A 23,476-nucleotide genomic window follows, 5' to 3' on the forward strand; every position below is an offset into this window, starting at 1 on the left:
ATTTACATAAAGTGCAGCACAGACTCATCTCCCCTCCAACCCCGCAGCACTGGTCACTACTGAGCATGTACATAAAGTGCAGCACAGATTCATCTCACCTCCGACGCAACAGCACTGGTCACTACGGAGCATGTACATAAAGTGCAGCACAGATTTATCTCACCTCTGACCCCACAGCACTGGTCACTACGGAGCATGTACATAAAGTGCAGCACAGATTTATCTCACCTCTGACCCCACAGCACTGGTCACTACTGAGCATGTACATAAAGTGCAGCACAGATTCATCTCAGCTAAAAGCCGAGATCCTTAGATCAGGAACAGAACAGACATTTATAAGACATTTCATAACTTTCCCAAATTCTTATTAAATCATTTCCAGCACATCCTGCATTGTACTACTGTACCCAGTTTATTATACATTTTAGGAGTCAGAGTCAGTACATTCTATGCCGATCCCACCAAAATGGACACAGACTCCACAGCCCTAGTAACACTGCACATCATCCAGTGCAAATGCACCCTATTATAAGGCAGTATATTGCGGTCTCCTGAGCAGGGTGTTGTAGAATGGATGCTGAGAATTGACAGACATCTTTCACCCAGGACTGTATTTTCTTTGTGTGTCGGAGCTCAACGTCTCTGCTGTTACTAATTGAACACTTGATCCCAAATGGGTGTTTTCCTAATTGTTTGTGAGGTGGAAAAGCCTGTTTGCCACAAAGAGACTGGTGTACTTGACACACATTTTTTTTTTCTGGGTGACTGCTTTGTGGGACCCTTATTCTCCAAAGGCCATCGGAACACTACCTGGCTTTACTGTTCTTCATGTGTATGGTTTATTCTAGACTCATTCCAGGATGGTGTACTATAAATAGTTGTTTTTTTCTCCATTCCTTTTTGCAGGTTTGCACCAGACTTCACTTCTTCACGAGTGATTCGTGAGCTAAAGATTGTTACAGAAGGAGGTTCTGAATTTGTGTTTGTACTAAATGCGTCGCTTCCATACCACATGCTGGCCTCATGTGCAGAAGCAGTTCCCCGGCCCAACTGGGAGTTGGCATTGTATGTCGTTATCTCAGGAATTATGAGGTATATGAGTGGAAGTTCATTATTATCACCTTCTATATCACTGAATGTAAACATATTTCATAAGTTTATTGTCTACATAGAGCTAAGCTAAATAAACAGGATGCACAGAGGAACAGAGAAATCTATTCTGATCAATGCTTGCACCCATTAGCCCTTATCCAGTGAGTTGAGCACAAAGCTGGATAGATTTTTTTTTTTCTTCTTTTCATTCTCCTCTCCCCCAGCCCTTGTTTAGTACACATTAGTGGTAATATTATTGAAAAGTGCTGATATATATTAAAAAGGTTCGATTTCCTACATCTTAATTTGCGTGCATTCTAAGTTGTTTTCTTTTTCCAGTTTGCTGTTTCTTTTGGTTATTGGAACAGCCTACTTAGAAGCTCAAGGAATATGGGAGCCGTTCAGAAGGCGACTCTCCATTGAGACATCAAATCCTCCTTTTCAGTTGGGTCGACCCTTTGATCTCAGAAGAATAGTTGGCATATCAACAGAAAGCAAGTAAGTTATTTTTCTTGTCGTAGGGTTTCAAAGCTGTTCAGATTTCTTCTGTATATAGAATGACAATTTAAATGGAGTCTGTCATCAGAAACTGACTAGGGTTGAGGAAAAAAAAAATTTGTAGGACCCAGATCCAATGGCCATGTCGGTTGTCCTGCGAACCTTCTCCTACCTGGCAGCATCCTTGGCCCTTTTTCTGAATAGTATGCCTGTTGTGATGTAGTAGTTTCAGCATGACACATCCATCACGTCTTGCTGAGCCAACTAATTGGAAAAGTGATGGAGATGCCGTCAGGTAGGGGAAGGTTTACGTGGCTCTGGTCCTGTTCTATAGACAACCTCCATATATGCCGGACCAGGGTCCTGCAAATCTGTTTACTCAATCCTAAAACTGGCTATTGTTTAATCTTGAGTTTTATATTTAAAGATATATTTTTTTTAAGTTTTGATATATTTTTTTAAATTAATTTCCATGTCATCATCTACTTCACCCCTTAAGAACCTTGGACTTATAGGTACATCCAAGGTCGTCTCCCTGCATTTGATGTGGGCTCAAGTTCATACTTTTCCCTGTACACATCATTTATAGAATTAAGGATAACTCTGTCCATATGTTCACAGACTTTCAGTGGTATAAGAAAATACTGGATCACAAATACACCGTAATGCTAGAAGAATAGAATGCATAACATCTTACACAGATTTAGTGAATGAATAACGTGTATGTATTTGTCTTTTAGCTATAATTCTGCTGGAAGTGACTCAAACAATAGCTCTAGTCGAGGGTTGTATAGTGCAAATTCTAGTTCCAGAACCACAAGTAATCACAAGCAAACCAACCCAGCATCCAGCGTACACAGGAATACATCTGATGTGGAATCAGTCAGAGCAAAAAACTCCAGTGTATCCAGCAAAATGCCAGCTCAAGGGTCTTCAAACCAATCATCTAGCAAAGCTTCCTCCCTGACTATAGATCCCAACTCCGTTGCTCACAGTTCATCTTTAACAAGGCGTACTCGTGGAACAAAACTAAATCTTTCACCATCTCAAGGACCAGGCTTACAGGAGCAGCTTGTGCCAATGCAACCACCAACAGTGCCTCAGTCACAGGCAGAGCCGCCAGCAGAAATGTCCCGAGCAGGGGCCTGTAACACTTCACACCCAGAGTACTTTGGAAATAGTGGCGGTAATACCAGGCACAGTTCAGATGACTCTGACATAACTAGTCTTATAGAAGTAATGGATAAAGATTTTGACAATTGTGAACCCGCTCCATCAGATGTCTTTACAGAACAACCTCCATCTCCAGCAACAAAAAGTAAAGGTAACGTGAAGCAATTTCAATGATATTTCGGATGTGTCTTTAGCTTTATTTCAATCTAAAATTAAATATGATTTTAGGAAATAAGCTGGCAACATGATATGAATTATTTTCAAAAAGTAGAATATAAATTCAGGAAAAATATTTACCTCTAGTCAGTTGTCTGGTATAACGGATTCCATTTTCATGGAACTCTTGATGGATCAGATAAGAACATACACCATTAACTATACAGTTCCCTGTTTTTATCCTATAAATCTGGCAGAAGGGTGCTCTATTCTGCCTGGCAATGAAGTCTCTGAAGCAAAGACTTTTTCTGTGACGTGTACAGATCTTGGAATCGGAGAGGGTTAATACAACTTCACTTAGAATACTTCTAATCAGTGCACTACATTGAAATGTGTTCTTTTTTATATATTTTTTCATCTAGGAAAAGGGAAATCTGTTCCACATAAAGTTAAGTCTCAAAAGAAGCAAGAAGAGAAAGAAAGGCGAGGAAAAGCCAAGACACATGAGGATGAGCTGAAGGACTCTCTTGCAGATGATGACAGCTCTTCCACCACTACCGAAACATCGAATCCGGACACTGAACCACTTCTCAAAGAGGTATGATCCCAAGTAACAGAAATTAATATGATATTGGCAAATACAATTTAGTTTTAGGACATATCCCAGACCCCATTCTCCTGGCAAGATTTTTTTGGGCTTTGTCTGTTTGTTGCATATACATTTAAATAGACTCGGCTTGTTTGTTAGCGTAAGATTTTGTAGATTTAATAACTAATTTTAACATAACACGGTGATGTATTAGTTCTCCTTAGTGTTCGGCCAGCTCAAAGCAGGGCTGTGGAGTCGGTAAGCCAAACCTGCGACTCCGACTCCTCAATTTCCCTTACACCGACTCCGACTCCGACTCCCACACATATTGCTTATATTTAAGTGAAAAATTTATTGTAGTACAATGTGAACCTCAGACATTTAATCATTTTTATGATCCAATAATCAAGATATTTAGATAAAACAGAATATATATTGGTGTACTACCCGGTTTTCATTCTTTTTGGTACAGATACGATATGGATAGACAGATATGGATAAATGGATATACAGATAGAGAAGATTTCTAATCTGCTTTTGCTATTGAAAAGATTATCTATGAGCTCAAAAACCTTTCAGGTGATGCAGTTTTTTAAAAAGATGATCAGCTTTTGCAGCTGAAAAACGTATCCTCAAAAAACACAGGAAAAACGCTGTGCGTGAATGTAGCCTTAGATCAGGAATAGAACAGTCATTTATAGTACATTTCATAACTTTCCCAAACTCCTATAAAAAAATATTTAGCACATCCTGCATTGAATTACTGTACCCAATTTATTATATATTTTAGGAGTCTGAGTCGGTCCATTTTATACCGACTCCAACTCCGACTCCACCAAAATGAGCACCGACTCCGACTCCACAGCCCTGGCTCAAAGGTGTTATCACTATATGGGGTCAGGCTCATGAGCTGAGTCCACTCCATAGTACAGGTGTCAGCTGTATAAGATAGCCAACAATGGAAGTTATCTCAGATCGCATCAGTTTCAACCCTTAAGGCTGTGTGCACACGCTGCGGATTATGTGCGGATTCTGTAAAATCCGCAGGTGAAACAGCAGGTCAAAAGACCTGCGGTTTTACCTGCGGATTGCTCTGCCGTTTTGCCCTGCGGGTTTTCATCTCCTCAATAAAGGAGATGGCAAACCGCAGGAGAATCCGCAGAAAGAATTGACATGTCAATTCTTTCTGCGGATTGAAAACCGCAGATAATCCGCGCGGAAAATTCCGCACCGTCTGCACTGCGGTTTTTGATTCCCATAGGGAATCATGGTACTGTACACCGCAGCAAAAACTGCTGCGGGTCCGCAGCGGCCAAAACCGCTGCGGAACCGCAGCAAAATCCGCAGCGTGTGCACACAGCCTGAATGCAGAGGTCAATGAAATGGGCATTTCAAAAGGCAGCCAAGTTGGCAACTGTCAGTTCGGAGTTCATCGACTCTCTGCACAAGCTGATCACGGTGTGCCAATGGGTTGCCATGGTAAATTGGGGAATTTATAACGGCCTCTGTGTCTACTGTGATATTATGTCTATGAAACTCAGCCTGTGACTCAGCTTCCTATGAGACAAAATAACTTTTTAAATACAATATAAAAAAAAAAAAAAAAATATGTATTTTACTTTTGTTCTATTTTTTTGCACATTTTTGCAAGTCCTTTTTGAGGACTTCAATATGTGAAAAATATTTTTCTCGTTCGCCTTATTGGGGGACACAGAGACCTTGGGTGTATGCTGCTGCCACTAGGAGGCTGACACTATGCACAAAAAAAGATAGCTCCTCCTCCGCAGTGTACACCCCACCGACCGGCAGAGAATTCCTCAGTTTAGCTTAGTGTCAGTAGGAGGTGGACACGGGTCTTTTATTACACCCATATCTACCTCGTCGTGCGTCGTTCCTTTTCAGGTTCTACGGAGGGATACAGAGTGAAAAGTCACATCTGTACTCCCACATGGAGTCTGCAAGTACGGCGTGTACTGCCACCCCGTATCCTTGCAGTTCTCCGCGGCAGGACCAGCCAGACGGACGCCGACACCAAGACGTGCCAGCGACTCCAGGGGTCCTTGTCGCCAGTCAACCTCCCACTCGCCTACCAGAGCCTGTCGGTTGGATGAGACGCAAGACTTCTTCAGACAGGTAACGGATCGTGGATAGGTGAGTATTAGGCCCCGGCTTCATATTTATTTACCTGCTGCCCATTCCCGACGGTCACCTCTTCAATGGTCACAGGGGTAGGCGCTGCGGTCGCTCGCAGTCGCCACAAGGCTATAGGCAGCTCAATGTTGCTGGGCATCCCCCCCCCCTTCCCTCCCCCCTTTCTGGGTACAGGGAGCACAGGGTTTTTTCCCATTGGGAGCGACTTGCGACTGCGGCGTCCCACTTTTTCGGACCTCCGCGCCGACCCCCTGCTGACAGGCGGCCGCCGCAACTAATTTAGGCCCCGGCTTCAGTTCGGGCCTACCGCTGCTTCGCGGCCACGCCCCCCGCCCCTTTCTTCTAAGCGGGCTTCTCTCCCGCTCTTCCCAGGCCCTCCCACCGCCTGTCCTTCACCTGCCCAGCCTGCTATTGGCTAGAGGGTGGTGAATTTTAACCCTGCGAGGTGCTCCGCCCTCCCTCCTCTCCTAAGGCGCGCTTTTTCTCAGGACGGCGCCATTTTCCCAGCCTGTTAGCCGGGCACCAGCTCCTCACTGGACAGCATCTTCTCCAGCTGTTTTTTTCAGGAGGTCTGTCGGCCGGATTTCGCTCTGACCTGCATCCACTGACAGGTCGCAGAGCATCGCTTCTGGGGACACCGGACCGTGAGTAGCTCTGCACTGCAGACTGACCCTTCTCCGCCCTCTGTCCCCCAACCTTCCGGCATTACCTCAGCTTTCACTATGTCTAAGTCTGATCGTACCCGCTCTACCCCCCCCCCTGCACTTTAGTCAAGTACTTTGCATGTTCTTCGTGCAATCGCAAACTTCCCTCAGGCCAGTCCACTCCCCTCTGCCTGGATTGTAGCAATCCAATTCAGCCTGACGCCGTCCAGGAGACATCTGCGGCCCCAGGTGAGAGTGAGCCCCCCATGCCTGGCTGGGCCTCCTCGCTATCTCAATCAGTGGCAGACCTCACCAGGGTGTCTCAGTCCCTGGTGGCCGTTCTTGATAAGTTGCCCCTGGACTCTTCAGCAGGGCCAAGCAGGTCCCAAATTGTTCCATCTGGTCGGTAGTTCGGTAGTCGCAAAAGACCCAGGCAAGATTCCCAGCCGGAATCCTCTCCTAGTCCCATCTCACCGCATAGCCCTTCTCACCAGTCTCCCTCTTGGGCCTCCTCTCCCGAGTCAGGGGAAGCGCTTTCGGACAGGTCATCTGAGGGGATTTTAGAGCTGGATTCAGACCAGGATGCAAGCATGAAGGTCACAGTGCAGGACCTCATTGCTGCGATCCATCATACCTTCGATATTGCTGACTCCCCTGCGAAATCCTCAGATCAGGAGGTTTCGTTCAGACGGGCAGAAACTCCCTCCAGGGTTTTTCCTTTCCATTCCCAGTTTGGGAAAATTTTTACCAAGGAAAGAGAGGATCCGACCAGACGCTTTCAAAGAGGAAAACGTCTCGGCATACTCTACCCATTTGCTAAGGAGCTCACGGACAACTGGTCGGCCTCTCCCTCGGTCGATCCGCCCGTGTCCAGGCTATCCAATAACACGGTTCTCCCGCTTTCAGGCGTGGCGTCCCTAAAGGATTCTAATGACAGGATTATAGAATCCCTGGCGAAGTCTGCCTTTGAAGCGGCTTCAGCGGCGGTGTGTCCAATCTTTGCTTCATCCTGGACAGCAAAGACCATAGCCACGTGGGCAGACGACCTTCGGCAGGGCATCTTAGATAAGGCGCAACCGGAGCATTTGGCCAATCTCACCAATCAGATCTCCCATGCTGGGGACTATCTTCTCTCCGCTTCCTTGGATGCTGCATCCTGTGCAGTTCAGGCGTCAAGCAACGTTATTGCAATTCGACGTACACTTTGGCTAAAGGCATGGCAAGCGGACTTGTCTTCTAAAAAGTCCCTCACTAACCTGCCTTTTCAGGGGGTGCGCCTCTTTGGGTCCCAATTGGACCAGATTATTAAGGACGCCACCGGAGGCACGAGTTCACTCCTCCCTCAGTCCAAGCCTCGCAGACCCCCACTAAGGCGTCAGTTTCGACCCTTTCGGACTTTCCGCCGTTTCAATACGGCGGACAACTCCTCCAGCCAACAGAGACCGCAGGCTCGCCAGGAGAGAAGGAAAGTTTCCTTCAGACCCACTCCTTCCTGGCGACCCCACTCCTCCCAGGGCAGACCGTCCAGATCTAGATCTGGACGGTCTACTTCAGCATGACTATCATCGGGCACGCGAAGGGCCTTTCCAATTGGGAGGTCGACTTCTTTCCTTCAGGGACGTTTGGCTGGCCGCCGTGGAGGACGCCTGGGTCAGGGAGGTCGTATCCTCAGGATACAAGATAGAGTTCGTCTCTCTCCCACGGGATCGTTTCTTCGAATCCCGGCCTCCAAAGGATCCAGCCTTGATCCCGGGGTTCTCTACAGCTATCGCCGCTCTCCTCAGTTCCGGGGTGATTGTGCCCGTTCCCGAATCGGAGCGCTTCACGGGGTTCTACTCGAACCTGTTTGTAGTGCCGAAAAAAGACGGCGCAGTTCGACCCATCTTGGATCTCAAGCTGCTCAACAAGAGGGTCCGCCTTCGCCACTTCCGCATGGAGTCGCTTCGCTCGGTCATCGCCTCTATGGAGGAGCAGGAATTCATGTGCTCAATAGACATCCAAGATGCCTATTTACATGTTCCAATTTTCTCCGGACATCAGAAGTTCCTGCGCTTTGCGATTCGACAGCACCACTACCAGTTTGTCGCACTGCCCTTTGGTCTTGCCACCGCTCCCAGAGTCTTCACGAAGATCATGGCTGCGTTGATGGCTTTGTTGAGAGTAAGAGGCCTCGTTCTTTTCCCGTACCTAGACGATATTCTGATCAAGGCTCCCTCATTCCAACAGGCTCACCAAAGTTTGTCAATCGTCCTGGACACTCTTTCCAATTTCGGGTGGATCGTCAACAGGAAAAAGTCCTGTCTGGTTCCTACCCAACGCCTGGTCTTTCTAGGTCTTCTGTTCGACACTCGTCGGTCAAGGGTCTTTCTCCCACAAGAAAAGATTCTCTCTCTGCAGCAGGAAGTACGATCGCTGCAGACCTCGCGATTCCCATCCCTCCGTACAGCCATGAGGGTCCTGGGAAAGATGGTCGCGGCGATAGAGGCAGTTCCCTTTGCCCAATTTCACGCCAGGCCTCTCCAGCAGGCCATTCTGTCGAAATGGAACAGGTCGCCTCGGTCCCTGGATCGCCCTGTCCATCTTTCTTACCGGATCAAGCGGTCTCTCAACTGGTGGTTGTCGTCACCTCTCATTCTATCGGGTCGATCCTTCCTTCCCATTCACTGGCAGATAGTAACCACAGATGCCAGTCTCCTCGGTTGGGGTGCTGTGTTCCGCAACCACACTGTTCAGGGTCGATGGTCGGATCGGGAATCAGCGCTACCGATCAACGTTCTGGAGATTCGAGCGATCCATCTTGCTCTGGTCCACTGGGAAAGGCTCCTCAAGGGACTGCCGGTACGGATTCAGACAGACAAGGCCACAGCGGTGGCATATGTCAACCGCCAAGGGGGAACACGGAGTGTTTCAGCCCTGGCGGAGGTGTCCAAGATTCTTCGTTGGGCGGAGATTTCCGTCCCGACAATTTCCGCGGTTCACATTCCCGGCGTAGACAACTGGGCCGCCGATTTTCTCAGCCGCGAGGGTCTCGCGGCGGGAGAATGGTCCCTACATCCGGAAGTGTTTCATCTGCTCTGCCTTCGGTGGGGAACCCCGGATGTAGACCTCATGGCGTCTCGCCTCAACAGGAAAGTCCCACAATTCGTGTCCAGGTCTCGGGACCCTCTGGCAGTGGGCGCCGACGCCCTGGCCGTTCCTTGGTCCCAGTTCGAACTTCCCTACCTGTTCCCTCCTCTGCCTCTTCTTCCCAAGCTGTTGAAGAAGATCAAGGCAGAAGGACTTCCGGTCATTCTCATCGCCCCGAATTGGCCCAGAAGGTCTTGGTTCGCGGACATTGTCAACCTTCTCGCGGATGCCCCCTGGAAGCTTCCAGACAGAACAGATCTGCTGTCTCAGGGTCCGATTTGCCACCCCAATTCTCGGCCGCTCAATTTAACGGCGTGGCTGTTGAGACCGAGGTTCTGAAACGAGCAGGATTTTCCGACTACGTAATTCAGACCATGATCCGAGCCAGAAAGCCATCACCTTCCAAGATTTACTACCGTACTTGGAAGGCCTATTTCACTTGGTGTGAGACCAATGACGTCGCGCCCATGTCCTTTTCGCTCCCTTCAGTCCTAGCGTTTCTTCAGGCAGGATTGAATGCGGGGCTTGCCCTCAGTTCCCTGAAGGGTCAAGTTTCGGCGCTGTCCATTCTGTTTCAGAAAACGTTGGCTTCCCGTCCTCAGGTTAAGACCTTTCTTCAGGGCGTGGCTCACACGGTCCCGCCGTACCGGGCGCCCGTGGATCCATGGGATCTTAATCTGGTTCTTGAGGTTCTGCAAGGTCCGCCCTTTGAACCCCTCAGGGATATTTCCCTTTCTCTCCTTTCTTGGAAGGTAGCCTTTCTTGTGGCCATCACCTCCATCCGGCGCGTGTCGGAATTGGCAGCTCTTTCATGCCGCTCTCCCTTTCTGCTTCTCCACCAGGATAAGGTAGTTCTGCGGCCTCCGCCCTCGTTCCTTCCGAAGGTGGTGTCCTCGTTTCACCTCAACGAGGATATCGTGCTCCCGTCCTTTTGTCCGAATCCAACTCATCCCCGAGAGCGGTCCTTGAACAAGCTGGACCTGGTTAGGGCGGTAAGAGTCTATCTGTCTAGGACGACTTCCTTGCGAAAGACAGAGTCTCTTTTCATTATCCCTGATGGAGCGCGGAAAGGTCACCCGGCGTCAAAAGCCACCATTGCTCGCTGGATCAGATCTATCTATCCTGGAAGCCTACCGTGTTAAGCGTCGCGGAGCCCCTCCGGGTATCAGGGCCCACTCTACTCGAGCAGTGGGTGCCTCCTGGGCGGTGCGCCACAGAGCTTCCGCACTGCAGCTTTGCAAAGCTGCAACATGGTCATCGGTTCACACGTTTGTGAAATTCTACAGAGTCCACACCTACGCTTCGGCGGACGCCAGCCTAGGTAGACGGATTCTGCAGGCCGCGGTGGTGAGTCCGCTGGCCTGATGGAAGTTTGTTTCCCACCCCAGGGACTGCTTTGGGACGTCCCAAGGTCTCTGTGTCCCCCAATAAGGCGAACGAGAAAACAGGATTTTTGGGTTGCTTACCGTAAAATCTGTTTCTCGGAGCCTTCATTGGGGGACACAGCACCCTCCCATGTTTTACAGCTCCTGTTCTTACTTTGGTTGAATGGTTACAGTTGAGTTGTTTATGTTGTCAACCTATTCTGTTACTTCTCCTACTGCTTTCTCACTAACTGAGGAATTCTCTGCCGGTCGGTGGGGTGTACACTGCGGAGGAGGAGCTATCTTTTTTTGTGCATAGTGTCAGCCTCCTAGTGGCAGCAGCATACACCCAAGGTCTCTGTGTCCCCCAATGAAGGCTCCGAGAAACAGATTTTACGGTAAGCAACCCAAAAATCCTGTTTTTTATATATAGATTATATCTGAGTGTCATTCACTCCTTTTGTTATTGTTGCATGTGTAGTTGCCCGAACTAATATATACAAATCATTATTTAAACATCCTCCAAGAGCAATTTCTCCAAGAATCAAGGAACAATTTGGTGATGAACAATGTTTTCTGAATCATGATGGAGCACTATGTCACAAAACAAAGGTGATAAGTGACTCTGTGAATAAAACATTGATATTTTTAGTCCCTGGTTAGGAAGTTTCCTAGATCTCAATCCTATTGAGAACCTGTAGTACATCCTCAACAAATGGATGGATGAACATAAACACAGAAATTATGATAAACTCCAAGCACTGAATAGATAAGAATGGGCTGTCATCAGTCCGGATTTGGCCCAGTAGCTGATTTTTAGCTGCCAGGGAGAATTGCAGAAGTCTTGAAAAACAAGGGTCAACACGGTAACTATTGAGTCTTTGGCGAACATAAATATCCCCTTTAAAATGTTACTTTCATTATAATTGCTAAAAAATGAATATCCAAAGACAGACACCATGTATACCTTCTGGTGGACATTTTTATGGATCCTTCAATCCTAGATCTCCTGAGGAACCATCATCTGAAGGGGAAACGCTTGAGATATAAGATTTGATATGTGGATTTATACGTACTTTGGCTCATGTTATTGATTTCAGTGAAGGGATTCTAGATTGCCATGTGGGTTAAGTATCTTGACACATGCAAGTTATTTTTAGGAAGGCAATTGTTTTGCTGCCTTTATGTTTATTACCTATTATCATTTCCTATAGAATATTTACATATCCTGCGAGCACATAATTTCTATGTAGTTGATTTTTTGGAATTTATTCCCTATGTTTCTTTTTCTCATCTGTTAATATATTTAATGGTCTAGTTTACCTCTCCCACAACATGTCTCGAGTGGCTCTTGACCATATGATGTAACATTTAGTGTTATCAATATTATCTTTTTTTTCGTATTTTTAGTACTGTGCCCCTCCCTATACTATCTAATCATATCATCTGTTAATATACAGGACCTTCTAGAGTCCACTAGGGACAAATGACTAGGAATGGGGGCACCACTTGCATGATGTTGTTAGGGTGCCAACCCCTGAGGTCAGGAAGGGTCACCCTACGGGTTACTAGGGAGATGTACTTACCTTTTGTTTAATCTTCTATCTTTGCCCAATACTCTATATATGATTATCCTTTGATTGGTGATACTGCTGATATTTATTGGGTCTTGATCCACTATTAAACAGGGCCATTACGGAGACAAACCACGGTCTATATTCTCTCTCCCGGGCACCTACTGATGTGAGGAGGCAAAGTGGAGAAATTTTAACATTTGATTTTATATCTGTATGAACATCGATATACGCTTGTACACCACGTGTTGGAGTACATTTTATAGTGCACGTATCCCAGTGTCTTTGGGATATTCATTTTTTAACGATTATAATAAAAGTAACGTTTTAAGGGGATATTTGTTAGCCAATTATTAATTCTCCTTTGAGCACCTGTATTTAGTCATATTGAGTTTTTACATTAACTTGATGAATTTCTCAATAGAAGCATTTCATACATTTTTACACTTTTAATTGTACTTCAGTAACCATAGAAACATCTGATTAAAAGATCTGAAGCAGCAAACGTGAAAATGTGATGTAAATTTTCAAAATTTTGACCACAACTGTAGTCACCTTCCAACTTCCAGGCAATGACTCCCAGCTGGCAAAGGCATGCAGTTTCCGAGCTGTTAGATTTTGCATCATTGACTGAGAGAGTTGTGTATATAGTAAATTGAAAGAAGTAGTTGGTACATGTGCACCAATATGCTGTATCAATACTACATACAGGGGGGTTATGAGATTAGCTCTCTGTGTGCCTGTCAGGCTTTTTACCTACAGTATTTAGTCATCCTTAACATATTTTATTGTTTTTGTTAGTATGTAGAAGGATGTAGAATTTTCTTTTTTTTTTTTTTTTTTTTTACTGTACCGCTTTAGTCATCTTACAATAACTTTTTCATTTGTTCAGGAGCCTGAGAAAATAAAAGAAAAGCAAGCCATTGCTGATAAAATAGAAAACGAAATAATTAAAATAAAACAGAAGAGCAAGAAAAGTCCGAGTTCCAACAAAAAGGAGAATGTAACAGAAGTTAAACCAAGGTGAGAGAAGGAAAGTTCAGACTGCCCTCACTTTTCTAAACTTTTAGGCTGGTCATACACATTAGATGGCTGTCGGCTGAATGATGTACCCATCAATCTTTCAGTCAACAGCCATTTCAGATGACTCTTACACAGGAGTGCTCGCTCAGCCAAGCGCTCCTATGTTATGTGAAGTCGCCAACTGGCATGTGTGGTGGTGGCTTATCTCAGGGAGAACAATACGATCAATAGTCCGAAATTGGGTATGCGCGATAAAGTTCTCTCTTGACCATCAGTCTTTCCGAAATGAACATAGATTCATCCAATATGAAGTTGTCATATGCTGGATTCTTTATTAATTACATACATTATCATGTTGTATTATGCTGCTGTTAGATTATTATATTTAATATGATGTGTTATGCTGCTTTATTAGAATTCGGTTTGACTTTGTATTTTTCTGGTCTATAATATGGTTTGTGTTTTTTTTATTCCAGCTCGTTGGAGTTGCCATACACCACACCTTTGGAAAATAAACAGCATAACAAATTTTCCAAAATTTCTGTGCCGCATTCTGCTGTGAATGGTATAAAACCAAGAAATCAGCAGAAAACAAGAGGTACACGTCACATTTTCTTCTTGGGTGTTTGTGGTCTTTTGTCGCTAACGGCTTGGTCTTGAACTGAGTGGAGCAGCGTCTCACAATGCATGGCTTGTTACTGTTTTATGCAGGTACCAACAGTAAGCTAATGGACAACAGGCAGTCAATGCTGGGGAAATTTCTTCCTAGTCGTACTAGTCAGGAGCTAGGCAATACCAGCAGCTCAGAAGGCGAGAAAGACTCCCCACCTCCAGAGTGGGACTCTGTGCCAATTCATAAAGCAGGCAGCTGTGAGTATGCACCCTCGCTGCGCGAAAATTGGGAACTTGTGGTGTACAATAAAACAGCCCTCCTCCATTGTAATGTGGAGTTACCTTTACCGCTGTGCTCACATTAATAGTATTGACTTTGTAGCTTTCCAGTGACTGGATATTGGGTGAAGTTTAATTCTTATTTGAGCACAGTATTTAGATGAGGTTTAAATTGTCTTTACTATGAAGCCTGCACTGTAATTTCCATAAATACAATTACCCAGTTCTGTAAGTATATCACATACAAGAAAAGTGAGGTGTGTTGAAGGAGTCAGCCCACAATTATTCATGTGCCCAGGCACTCTTCATCATCAGAACAACCTATGGCCAGCCAGTCACACCGAATACGGCTTCTGATAGGAATAGAAATGAATGGCATGTAGGGCTAATTCTGGTTGCCACTAAAGCAGCATGTCAAGGTGGTGTGTTCCCACTAGAGATTGTGCCTGCTTGTACTGCATGCTGTTCTTTGTACCCTATCCACAGATGGGTAGGTTACGGTGGCAAGGTCTACGTGTTTGGCTTTCCATTACTCCTTGAAGTAGCCATAATCTGGAGATGAGAATTCAGTGTAGAATTGCAATATAATGTGAGATGTCACAAATCCAGGAACAGAATACTAATTAACTTAAGTATATAAAACTATCAACAAGCCATTAGCGTGCATGGGACAGTTCCAGCCGTCCTCCATACCTGACATCAGGGTAGGCATGTGTGACGGCAAGTTGCATTTCAAAACACTGTTAAAATGGTAACTCCCCATAAATTGCCTTTGATTTATTTTTATACCTGTATAGTAAGACATATATTACCATTTGTTTAATATGGAGCAATCTGACATGTGGTATTTAGCAAGGGAGTAGCAATTAAAATATGCAGTTATATAAGTAGGCAGGGTCAATTTGTTAGAAAGGGGGTGTATGAATTTCCTCTGTAACGTATCATTTCCAATGTTATAGCAGCAGACAGCTTATACAAACTGTCTGTCCAAACCCACAATGCGGATGACTTCTTAAAGCAACGGCAAACCTCACCCGCTCCTACCTCTCCTTCACCGCCTCCAGCATTGGGCTATGGAAGAAGCAGCTACAGCAGCATTGTCAACAGCTCGTGCAGTCAGTAAGTATGACGGCGCCAATAACAATCCATTTCTCTCTGGGGCTGGTAAAAGGGTAATGCAGAATACATCTGATTTAAAGTTTTTTTTTGTTGTTTTTTTTATATAAAGAATCTGGCAAAATCCTTATAGACAGTTATGCTGTAGTATTTTACCTCCTTAGAGACCCTGCCCATTTTCTTTTTTGCGTTCGTTTTTCGCTTCCCTTCTTCCCAGAGCCATAACTTTTATATTTTTCCGTCAATATGGCCATGTAATGGCTTGTTTTTTGCGGGACGAGTTGTACTTTTGAATGACACCATTGGTTTTACCATATTGTGTACTCAAAAACGGGAAAAAAAATTCCAAGTGCGGTGAAATTGCAAAAAAAAAGTGAATTGCACAACAGTTTTTTGGGATTTTTTTTTTTAACCATGTTCACCAAATGCTAAAACTGACCTGCCATTATGATTCTCCAGGTCTTTACAAGTTCATAGACACGAAACATATCTAGGTCATTTTTTATTTAAGGGGTGGGAAAAAATCCAAAGTTTGTTAAAAAAAAAAAAAAAAATTGCGCCTTTTTCCGAGACCCGTAGTGTCTCGATTTTCCGTGATCTCGGGTTTGGTGAGAGCTTATTTTTTGCGCGCCGCGCTGCGTTTTTGATGCCATTTTGGTGCAGATATGATCGTTTGATTGCCAGTTATTGCATTTTAATGCAATGTTGTGGCAACCAAAAAAATGGAATTCTGGCGTTTTGCCTTTTTTTTTTTTTTTTTCCTTGCTACACCGTTTAGCGATCAGGTTAATCCTTTTTTTCTCTTGGTAGATCGGGCGATTCTGAATGCAGCGATACCTAATATGTGTATGTTTGATTTTTTTTTTTTTTTTTCTTTTATTTTGAATGGGGCGAAAGGGGAGGGTTGATTTAAATTGTTATATTTTTTCATTTTCTTTATTTTTAAAAACTTTTTTTTTTTTTTTTTTTTTTTTACTTTTGGAATGCTTCAATAGTCTCTATGGGAGACTGGAAGTTGCCACAACCCGATCGGCTCTGCTACATACAGGCGATAATCAGATCTCTATGTAACAAGAATTGCTGACTTGCTATGAGCGCTGACCACCGGGTGGCGCTCATAGTCTGGCAGTGACAACCACAGAGGTCTCCAGGAGACCTCTCGCTGTCATGCCAACACATGCGATCACGTGACGGAGGTCACCGGTGGGCAGCGTTTGACAGCAACATTTAATGGGTTAATAGCGGCGGGTCGATTGCAATTCCACCCGCAGCTATTCCGGGCACACATCCGGGAAAGATGTGGGCTCCGGCGGTGAGCCCACATGAAAGGAAGGGAAGCGACCTCCGCCGTACTAGTATGGCAGAGGTTGCAAAGGGGTTAATATTGCCTCTGATTAGCACAAAATAAATGTGTAGGCCCAACTAACTTTAAGTTCATCATTGTATCACATTATAACCCTTAAAGGAACCTTTCAGGACTTTAATTGATGCAAATGGTCATGTAGGTCATAGACATCCAAGTTCATGCATACTTGTATGACCCCAAAGCAATGTTCCCGTGCGAAGTAAACCTGATAGGATAGTTTATGCAAGTGAGCCTGGAAGTGCATTGGGAATTGGTGCATTGCGCTAACCGCTCTTGTGTTGGATTGAGCACTCTGGACCAGTATATTACATCACTTGGATAGCTTGTGAAACCTATCGCATGTTCAGTACAACAGCCATTCATTTACCCAAAGGTCAGAAGTGCTTTCAATGAATGAACAGAACATCTACGAGATTTTACAGGCAAATATCCGTGATGTAGACTTCATTTGAGGGCATATACTACAGAAGGGCAACACCAATCATAAAGATACAAAATATCCTGTTTGTGTAACATAGTATCCTTTATTTTAGTGAGGTAAGAATAAGTTCTACTGTCACCAAACCTAAACTGACTAAAGCATCATCTCTACCTGGAAGAAATGGCAACCCCACCTTTGCTGCTGTCGCTGCAGGATACGACAAGAACCCAGGTACTATAATTGTTTCTGTAACAGCACTACTGTGTTTTATTGTATCAAAATGTTAATAATTAACTGTTCCTTCTTTCCTTTTTAAAAGTAGGTGGTAGCGGACTATCAAATTCATCCGCTGTAAGAAGCGGCGACCTTTCTAGCAGCATCAGCATGTCACATACCATCTCTGTTGACAGTGATAATTCTGATAGGTAGGTAAAGTATTGTAGATGTATTGTAGATGTAGATATTAGCAGTAGGGTATAGTTAGTCACAGGGTACAATTACTATAAAAATGAAATGCCCTTCATAAAGCTGAAGGTAGAAAACAATGATAGGTTAGCTCAACACAATAATGTCTGTACATGTCAGTGAGCCGTCTCCAGATACCAGTTTTCTATGGTCATGTGGCTGCCATAAATTTCTAAACCCGTTACCAGAGCAGAGAAGCAACCTAGGCAAGAATGTTTATAAGATATGTAATATGTGGTACCTCCCTATTAAAGCTTTTCCAAGGGTTGATACAAACTTGTCACATTTCATTTTTTTTGTAAGCTTCACAAAGAAAAGTGTGTGTGTGAAACATTCCTGCAATGCTTTATATAAGCATTCCTTTTCTGTATTGACTTGGAATGCTTTAGAGAAGAGGTTGGAAAGTCAAGTGCTGTATGTGCAGAGCTGGCCACTATTTTATTATATAATGACTGCACCCATTGTATGTTTCCAAGAAGTATTTGTTTTGTAAATGAATCACTGTTACAGAGTGGCCTAGTAGTTGACAGGTTCCCTTTAAAGGGAATCTGTCACCTCATTTTTCCCCTATGAGATGCGGCCACCGCCATCAGGGGCTTATCTATCTACAGCATTCTCTAATGCTGTAGATAAGCCCCCGATATAACCTGAAGAAAAACGAGTTATATTATACTCACCCGGGGAGCGGTTTGATCCGATGGGTGTCGCAGTCCGGCGCCTCCCATCTTCTAGTGGTGACGTCCTCTTCCTTCCTGTCGCGCTCCCGCGCAGGCGTAATTCTCTGCCCTGTTAAGGGCAGAGCAGAGTACTGCAGTGCGCAAGCGCCGGGAAAGGTCAGAGAGGTCCGGCGGCTGCGCACTGCAGTACTTTACTTTGTCCTCAACAGGGCAGAGAATTACACCTCCGCAAAAGCCACGACAAAAGCAAGAAGGAGGACGTCATCGCTAGAACATGGGAGGCACCGGACCGCAATACCCATCGGACCGGACCTATTCTTGCTCTATATATATAACTGGCTGCATAATGAGATAACTGAGAATACTTCAGGCTGCTTGTTCTGACCACAGAGTTTATAATGTTCATCTTGGCTCCGCTCAGTTGAATTATGGTCACAAAGTTCAGCTCGACTTTCCCATGGTTATAAATCAATTGAGAGGAGCAGGGAAGAAGTTTGATAAAAGTTAGAACTCTTCCACCAGAATATCTCACGGCTTCTCAGATAAATCATTTTACAATTAACAATAGACTGTGCAAAACAAAAGGCTTTAAAGGGCAAACGGTGAAACATTTTTTAATTAAACTCCATTGAAATAATTTGTTGCCAGAAATGTGTGTATTTAAAAGGAATAATTCAGCTGTTTTTTGCTATGTAATCCAAAGGCAGCATGAAGTAGGGGCTGAGACACTGACTTCAGGGATGTGTCACTTATTAGCCTGTGTTCTGTTTCAATACAATGAGTGTTTTTTCAGCAAGAGATTATCACTGCTGGTCTAAGTGCCCCCCCAGACATCCTGGTACAACTCTCCTCCCACCACTAATTATCAGCTTACTATCAATATGCAATGTACACAGAATGCTGCTAATCAGGGGTGTGGTTGGGGTTTGCCTTCTAATATTTCTATGTCTAAAAACTGATTTGTATTAGGCCAGTTTCACACTAGCGCTTTTGAGCGCAGCAACGGCCTGCGCACGGCCGCCGCTAGCCCCACCCCTGCCGCGCCTCCGCTGGTAGCTCCGCCTACCTGCGCATGACGCTACATGCGTCCTGCGTCCCCTATCTTTATCACTGGGGGCGCAGGCCTTGCGCAATATGCTTTTAGCGGCGCATGCGCCTTTTTGACGGTGCGCCGAGCGCAACCAAACTGCAGCAGGTTGCGTTTGGCGCAGGTCGGCGCACCGTCAAAAGGACGCATGCGCCGCCAAACGCATATTGCGCATGGCCTGCGCCCCCAGTGATAAAGATAGGGGACGCATGCAGCGTCATGCGCCGGTAGGCGGAGCTACCGGCGGAGGCGCGGCAGGGGGGGGGGCTTAGCGGCAGCCGTGCACAGGCCGTCGCTATGCTCAAAAGCGCTAGTGTGAAACTAGCCTCACAACTGCTGCACCCAGTAAACTAAGTGATACATTGTTGGATTCAGGGTCTCTTTCTGTACATTATGCTGCTTTTAGTGATGAGTGAACGTGTTCGGATAAGGTGGTATACGAGAATATTTGGGTTTTATCTGAGTGACTTCGACATACTCGAATAATATGTTCGAGTCCCCATGGCTGCATGTCTCACAGCTGTTAGACAGCCGCAACACATACAGGGATTGTCTGTTACGCAATCCCTGCATGTGTTGCGGCTGTCCAACAGCTGTGAGACATGCAGCCATGGGGACTTGAACAAATTATTCGAGCACGCAGAAGGCACTCTGATAGAACCTGAGTGTGCCAGAATAACACCTTATCTGATCATGTTCGCTCATCACTAGCTGCTTTCAGTTGACAGATTCCATTTTATGTAAAAAACTTAAAAATGGCCCAATAAGATGTCAATTTACTTGAATAGTAGGTTGCTTGTATATGGAAGTTGTAAGATGATTTGTGGTCTGACATACCCACAGCAGGTATGAGTAGTTGTAGGTCATTTGTATGGCCTTTTCTGGAATTTCTTCTTATCATTGAAAATTAACCCTAGGGTTCTATTTTTAGGCTTTTGGGGATGAAAATGTGCAGTTTTAATATTTAGTATTGAAATACTCATTGGACATGTTTCACATTTCACACTTAGTTCGGGCTTGTGGAGCCCCATCAGCAGTCCGACTAGTCCTGATTATGTTGCACTCAATTCATTCTCTGCTTTTGGACCAAGTAATTCCTTCAACTTAACAGGAGGTGAGTTCATTAATACCAGTACTGTATCACAATTGTTGTGATTTCATGGTTTATAATGTATAAAGCATCAGGTAATTGATCTGTACAGAAATCCTTTATTCTTGCATGCATTTATGGCAAATATTAATTAAATAGAAACTTTAGGCTTTGTTCAATCTAGCATCAAATTGTCACGGCTGCCACCTTTTTTAAAAAAAAAAAAGATTGCAAGTGTGAACTGACCCTTTCACGGAATATCAATGTTAATATAGCGGCACATTGCCTCCTTGCAGCATTCACTAGTTGTTCCGCTGGTCTCTTCTTATACTTGTTTTTTTTTTTTTCTCCTTACAGAAGTTTTTAGCAAGCTTTCTTTTCCCAGAAACACATATGCCCAAGATTCTCAAAAGAAATGGACAGATTTTGAATCCACATCTTCAATCTGGGATTCTCCTGCTACAGACTCTGTACCAACATGGCCTACTAGCACTGGATCCCCAACCCATGTAACCTCTGTGAGTATATAGTCCCTAGAACTTATATTTAGGGCTTTGGAAGTTTCCTGCCACACCACAGCTCAACACAAAAATGTTACGATGTGCAAATGCAAAAATCCCTTTCAGTTTCTGCCGCACACAGGATTTCAGAGCATGTCTTCTGCGGTACCGATTCGTCATGTACATTTTCATCATAGGTCACTAAGAAAAGTGAATGTATTGATTGCTAGAATTATTACCCTGACCTAGCCGAAGACTTCTTAAAGACTCAGCTTAATCTATCTTATTTGTCTGCTATGAGTGTTCCTTTCTCAACGATCAATTTGAAGCAAACTTTTTGACATTTCATAGACTTAAGTCCAGCAAAACGGCAGTATATTGGTGAGCCCTTTATAGGGCCATGAAAGGGTTAAAAAATAATAAAATATTATATAATCCTCGCCCCTTACCTGTTTTGCCCACACCACTTCCACTCTTCCGTCTGTTTTCGCCCTCTGGTCTTCCAACCCTGACTTTTAGGCCTCCATCATGTTCCACTCTTGATTAGACTAGTCAATATATTATTTTTTAACCCCTTACCGGCCTTCCATTTATAGTTTGTGTAGGCCTCAGAGTATAATATGCATCTTTTAATTCCTTCACCTCCGAGCGATTTTCCGTTTTTTCGTTTTCCTTTTTTTCCCCTTCTTCCAAGAGCCATAACATTAATTTTTCCATGAAGCTAGCCATATGAGAGCTTGTTTTTTTCAGTAATGAGTTGTTCTTTTGAATGACATTCATTTTATCATAAGATGTCCTGGAAAGCAGGAAAAAAATTCCACAATAGTTTTTTTAAATTTTTTTTTATTTATCATGTTCACTATATGGTAAAACTGACTTGGCAATATAGTTCAGTACAAGTACGCAGATACCAAACAAGTGGTGGAAAAAAATAGCTTTTGTTGCCAACTCCAAGATCCGCAATGTTTTCATTTTTTGGGATCTAGGGCCGGTGAGGGCTTATTTTTTGCGTCCTGAGCTGACATTTTTATTGATACCATTTTGAGGTAGGTACGATGTTTTCATTGCCTCTTATTGCATTTCATTGCAATGTTGCGGCGGCCAAAAAAAAAACATATTTCAGAACGGATTAATTGATTTTAGATTTTGATAGATCTGACTTTCATGAATGCAGCGATACCAAATATGAGTATTTTTTAAACAGTTTTACTTTTAATGTGGAAAAAGGGGCTAATACTTTGTTTTCTCATATTTTTTAAAACTTTTAATTTTACTTTATTTAATAGTCCCCTTAGAGGACAGGAAGCTGTGATCGTCAGGCATGAGGGTGTTCAGCAAACCCCCGACTGCCATGATAACCAATTGGAGCCCAACAATCATGTCACGGGCACGCTGACGGGTGCGTCGAACGATGCGTCCCCCTTGCCAGCGCTTGTTAGATGCTGTCAATCTCTGAGAACTGGATTTAATAGGTAAACAGTATCCGGTGGAGCAGCGATTAAATCGGTCATCACGTGCGTGGAAAGATGCCGGGCCGGTGCGCGAGTCGGCATCAAAGTCAGGGACATGACTTTTGACATATATGTACATCAAAGGTCGTGAAGGGGCTAAAGGCAATTGGGAAGTTTCCTTGCTGAGTCTATCTCCTAAGGTAGAATTTTAGCACATTTATTAATTTCCATTCCAGACTGTTCATTAAAAGTCATCCCTATATGTAAAAGCTCATTTTAAGAAAATTGGAAAAACCATTGTTGTTACATAGGATGAAAGTGACATCAGTCCATTAATGTTTAGGCTTTCTCTATATCTCTCAATTATTTACTGCACATAATTTATTTATAACCTTTGCCAATTAACTTCGATGTTGCTATTTTTTATTTTTACAAATTTCAATTTTGCTTTTCACAACTACAATATTAGAAAAAAAACTGGCCGAGTTTGGTATCACTATTGTCGCACTGACCTGTAGAATTAGGCTGAGATTCCAGTACACTGTAATTGAATGGTCTCACTAAAAAGTATAACTTGACTCGCAAGCAAGCCATATTATGTCGATGTGATTACAAAAAATTATGGCTCTTGGAGCAAAATGTGTTAAAAATAAAATCATAAAAATTCCCTCATTGATAAAGGGTTTATTGCATTTAATGTATATGCAGCAGTACAATTACTACTGTCTAGCTGCATTACTTTCCATTTATCAATATTTACATACCCCATTTTTTAGCCCAGGTGGCCAACTTACCTCGAGAACAGCACAGATGGAGCTGAATAAAGCAGAGGAGAGGAATTTCCCTATATAGCACTTGTGTAGTGTGTGAAAGAATTGGGGGAAATCCACAAGTGATGGAAGCACATAGGGAGGAGAGTTTTTAAGTATTGCACTTGACCGTTTCCTTCAGACAGGTTAACGTGTAGCTGTCATCACCAGAGATCACATTGCTCTTGTGCTGCCAGCTTCATGACTTGCTGT

At 44.1% G+C, this 23,476-nt stretch overlaps 1 protein-coding gene across 4 annotated transcripts in view; it reads left to right on the plus strand.

The window, feature by feature from the left end:
- The window catches only part of TMEM131 (transmembrane protein 131), a 186,505-nt gene that overhangs the window by 158,059 nt on the left and 4,970 nt on the right, over positions 1-23,476 (plus strand). For 2 of the 4 annotated variants that reach the window (XM_073565064.1, XM_073565067.1), the window contains 12 exons: positions 907-1,092; positions 1,432-1,590; positions 2,331-2,914; positions 3,342-3,517; positions 13,260-13,390; positions 13,867-13,988; positions 14,102-14,260; positions 15,241-15,400; positions 17,297-17,415; positions 17,504-17,609; positions 20,424-20,527; positions 20,861-21,021. In XM_073565064.1, coding sequence (XP_073421165.1) covers positions 907-1,092; positions 1,432-1,590; positions 2,331-2,914; positions 3,342-3,517; positions 13,260-13,390; positions 13,867-13,988; positions 14,102-14,260; positions 15,241-15,400; positions 17,297-17,415; positions 17,504-17,609; positions 20,424-20,527; positions 20,861-21,021 — 2,167 coding nt within the window. The remainder of the gene's footprint in view (positions 1-906; positions 1,093-1,431; positions 1,591-2,330; positions 2,915-3,341; positions 3,518-13,259; positions 13,391-13,866; positions 13,989-14,101; positions 14,261-15,240; positions 15,401-17,296; positions 17,416-17,503; positions 17,610-20,423; positions 20,528-20,860; positions 21,022-23,476) is intronic. The other 2 variants (XM_073565065.1, XM_073565066.1) reach the window with 2 other exon arrangements.

Source organism: Dendrobates tinctorius, unplaced genomic scaffold (genome assembly GCF_039654945.1).
Source record: "Dendrobates tinctorius isolate UK_male_01 unplaced genomic scaffold, ASM3965494v1 ptg000528l, whole genome shotgun sequence".
Lineage (NCBI taxonomy): Eukaryota > Metazoa > Chordata > Amphibia > Anura > Dendrobatidae > Dendrobates > Dendrobates tinctorius.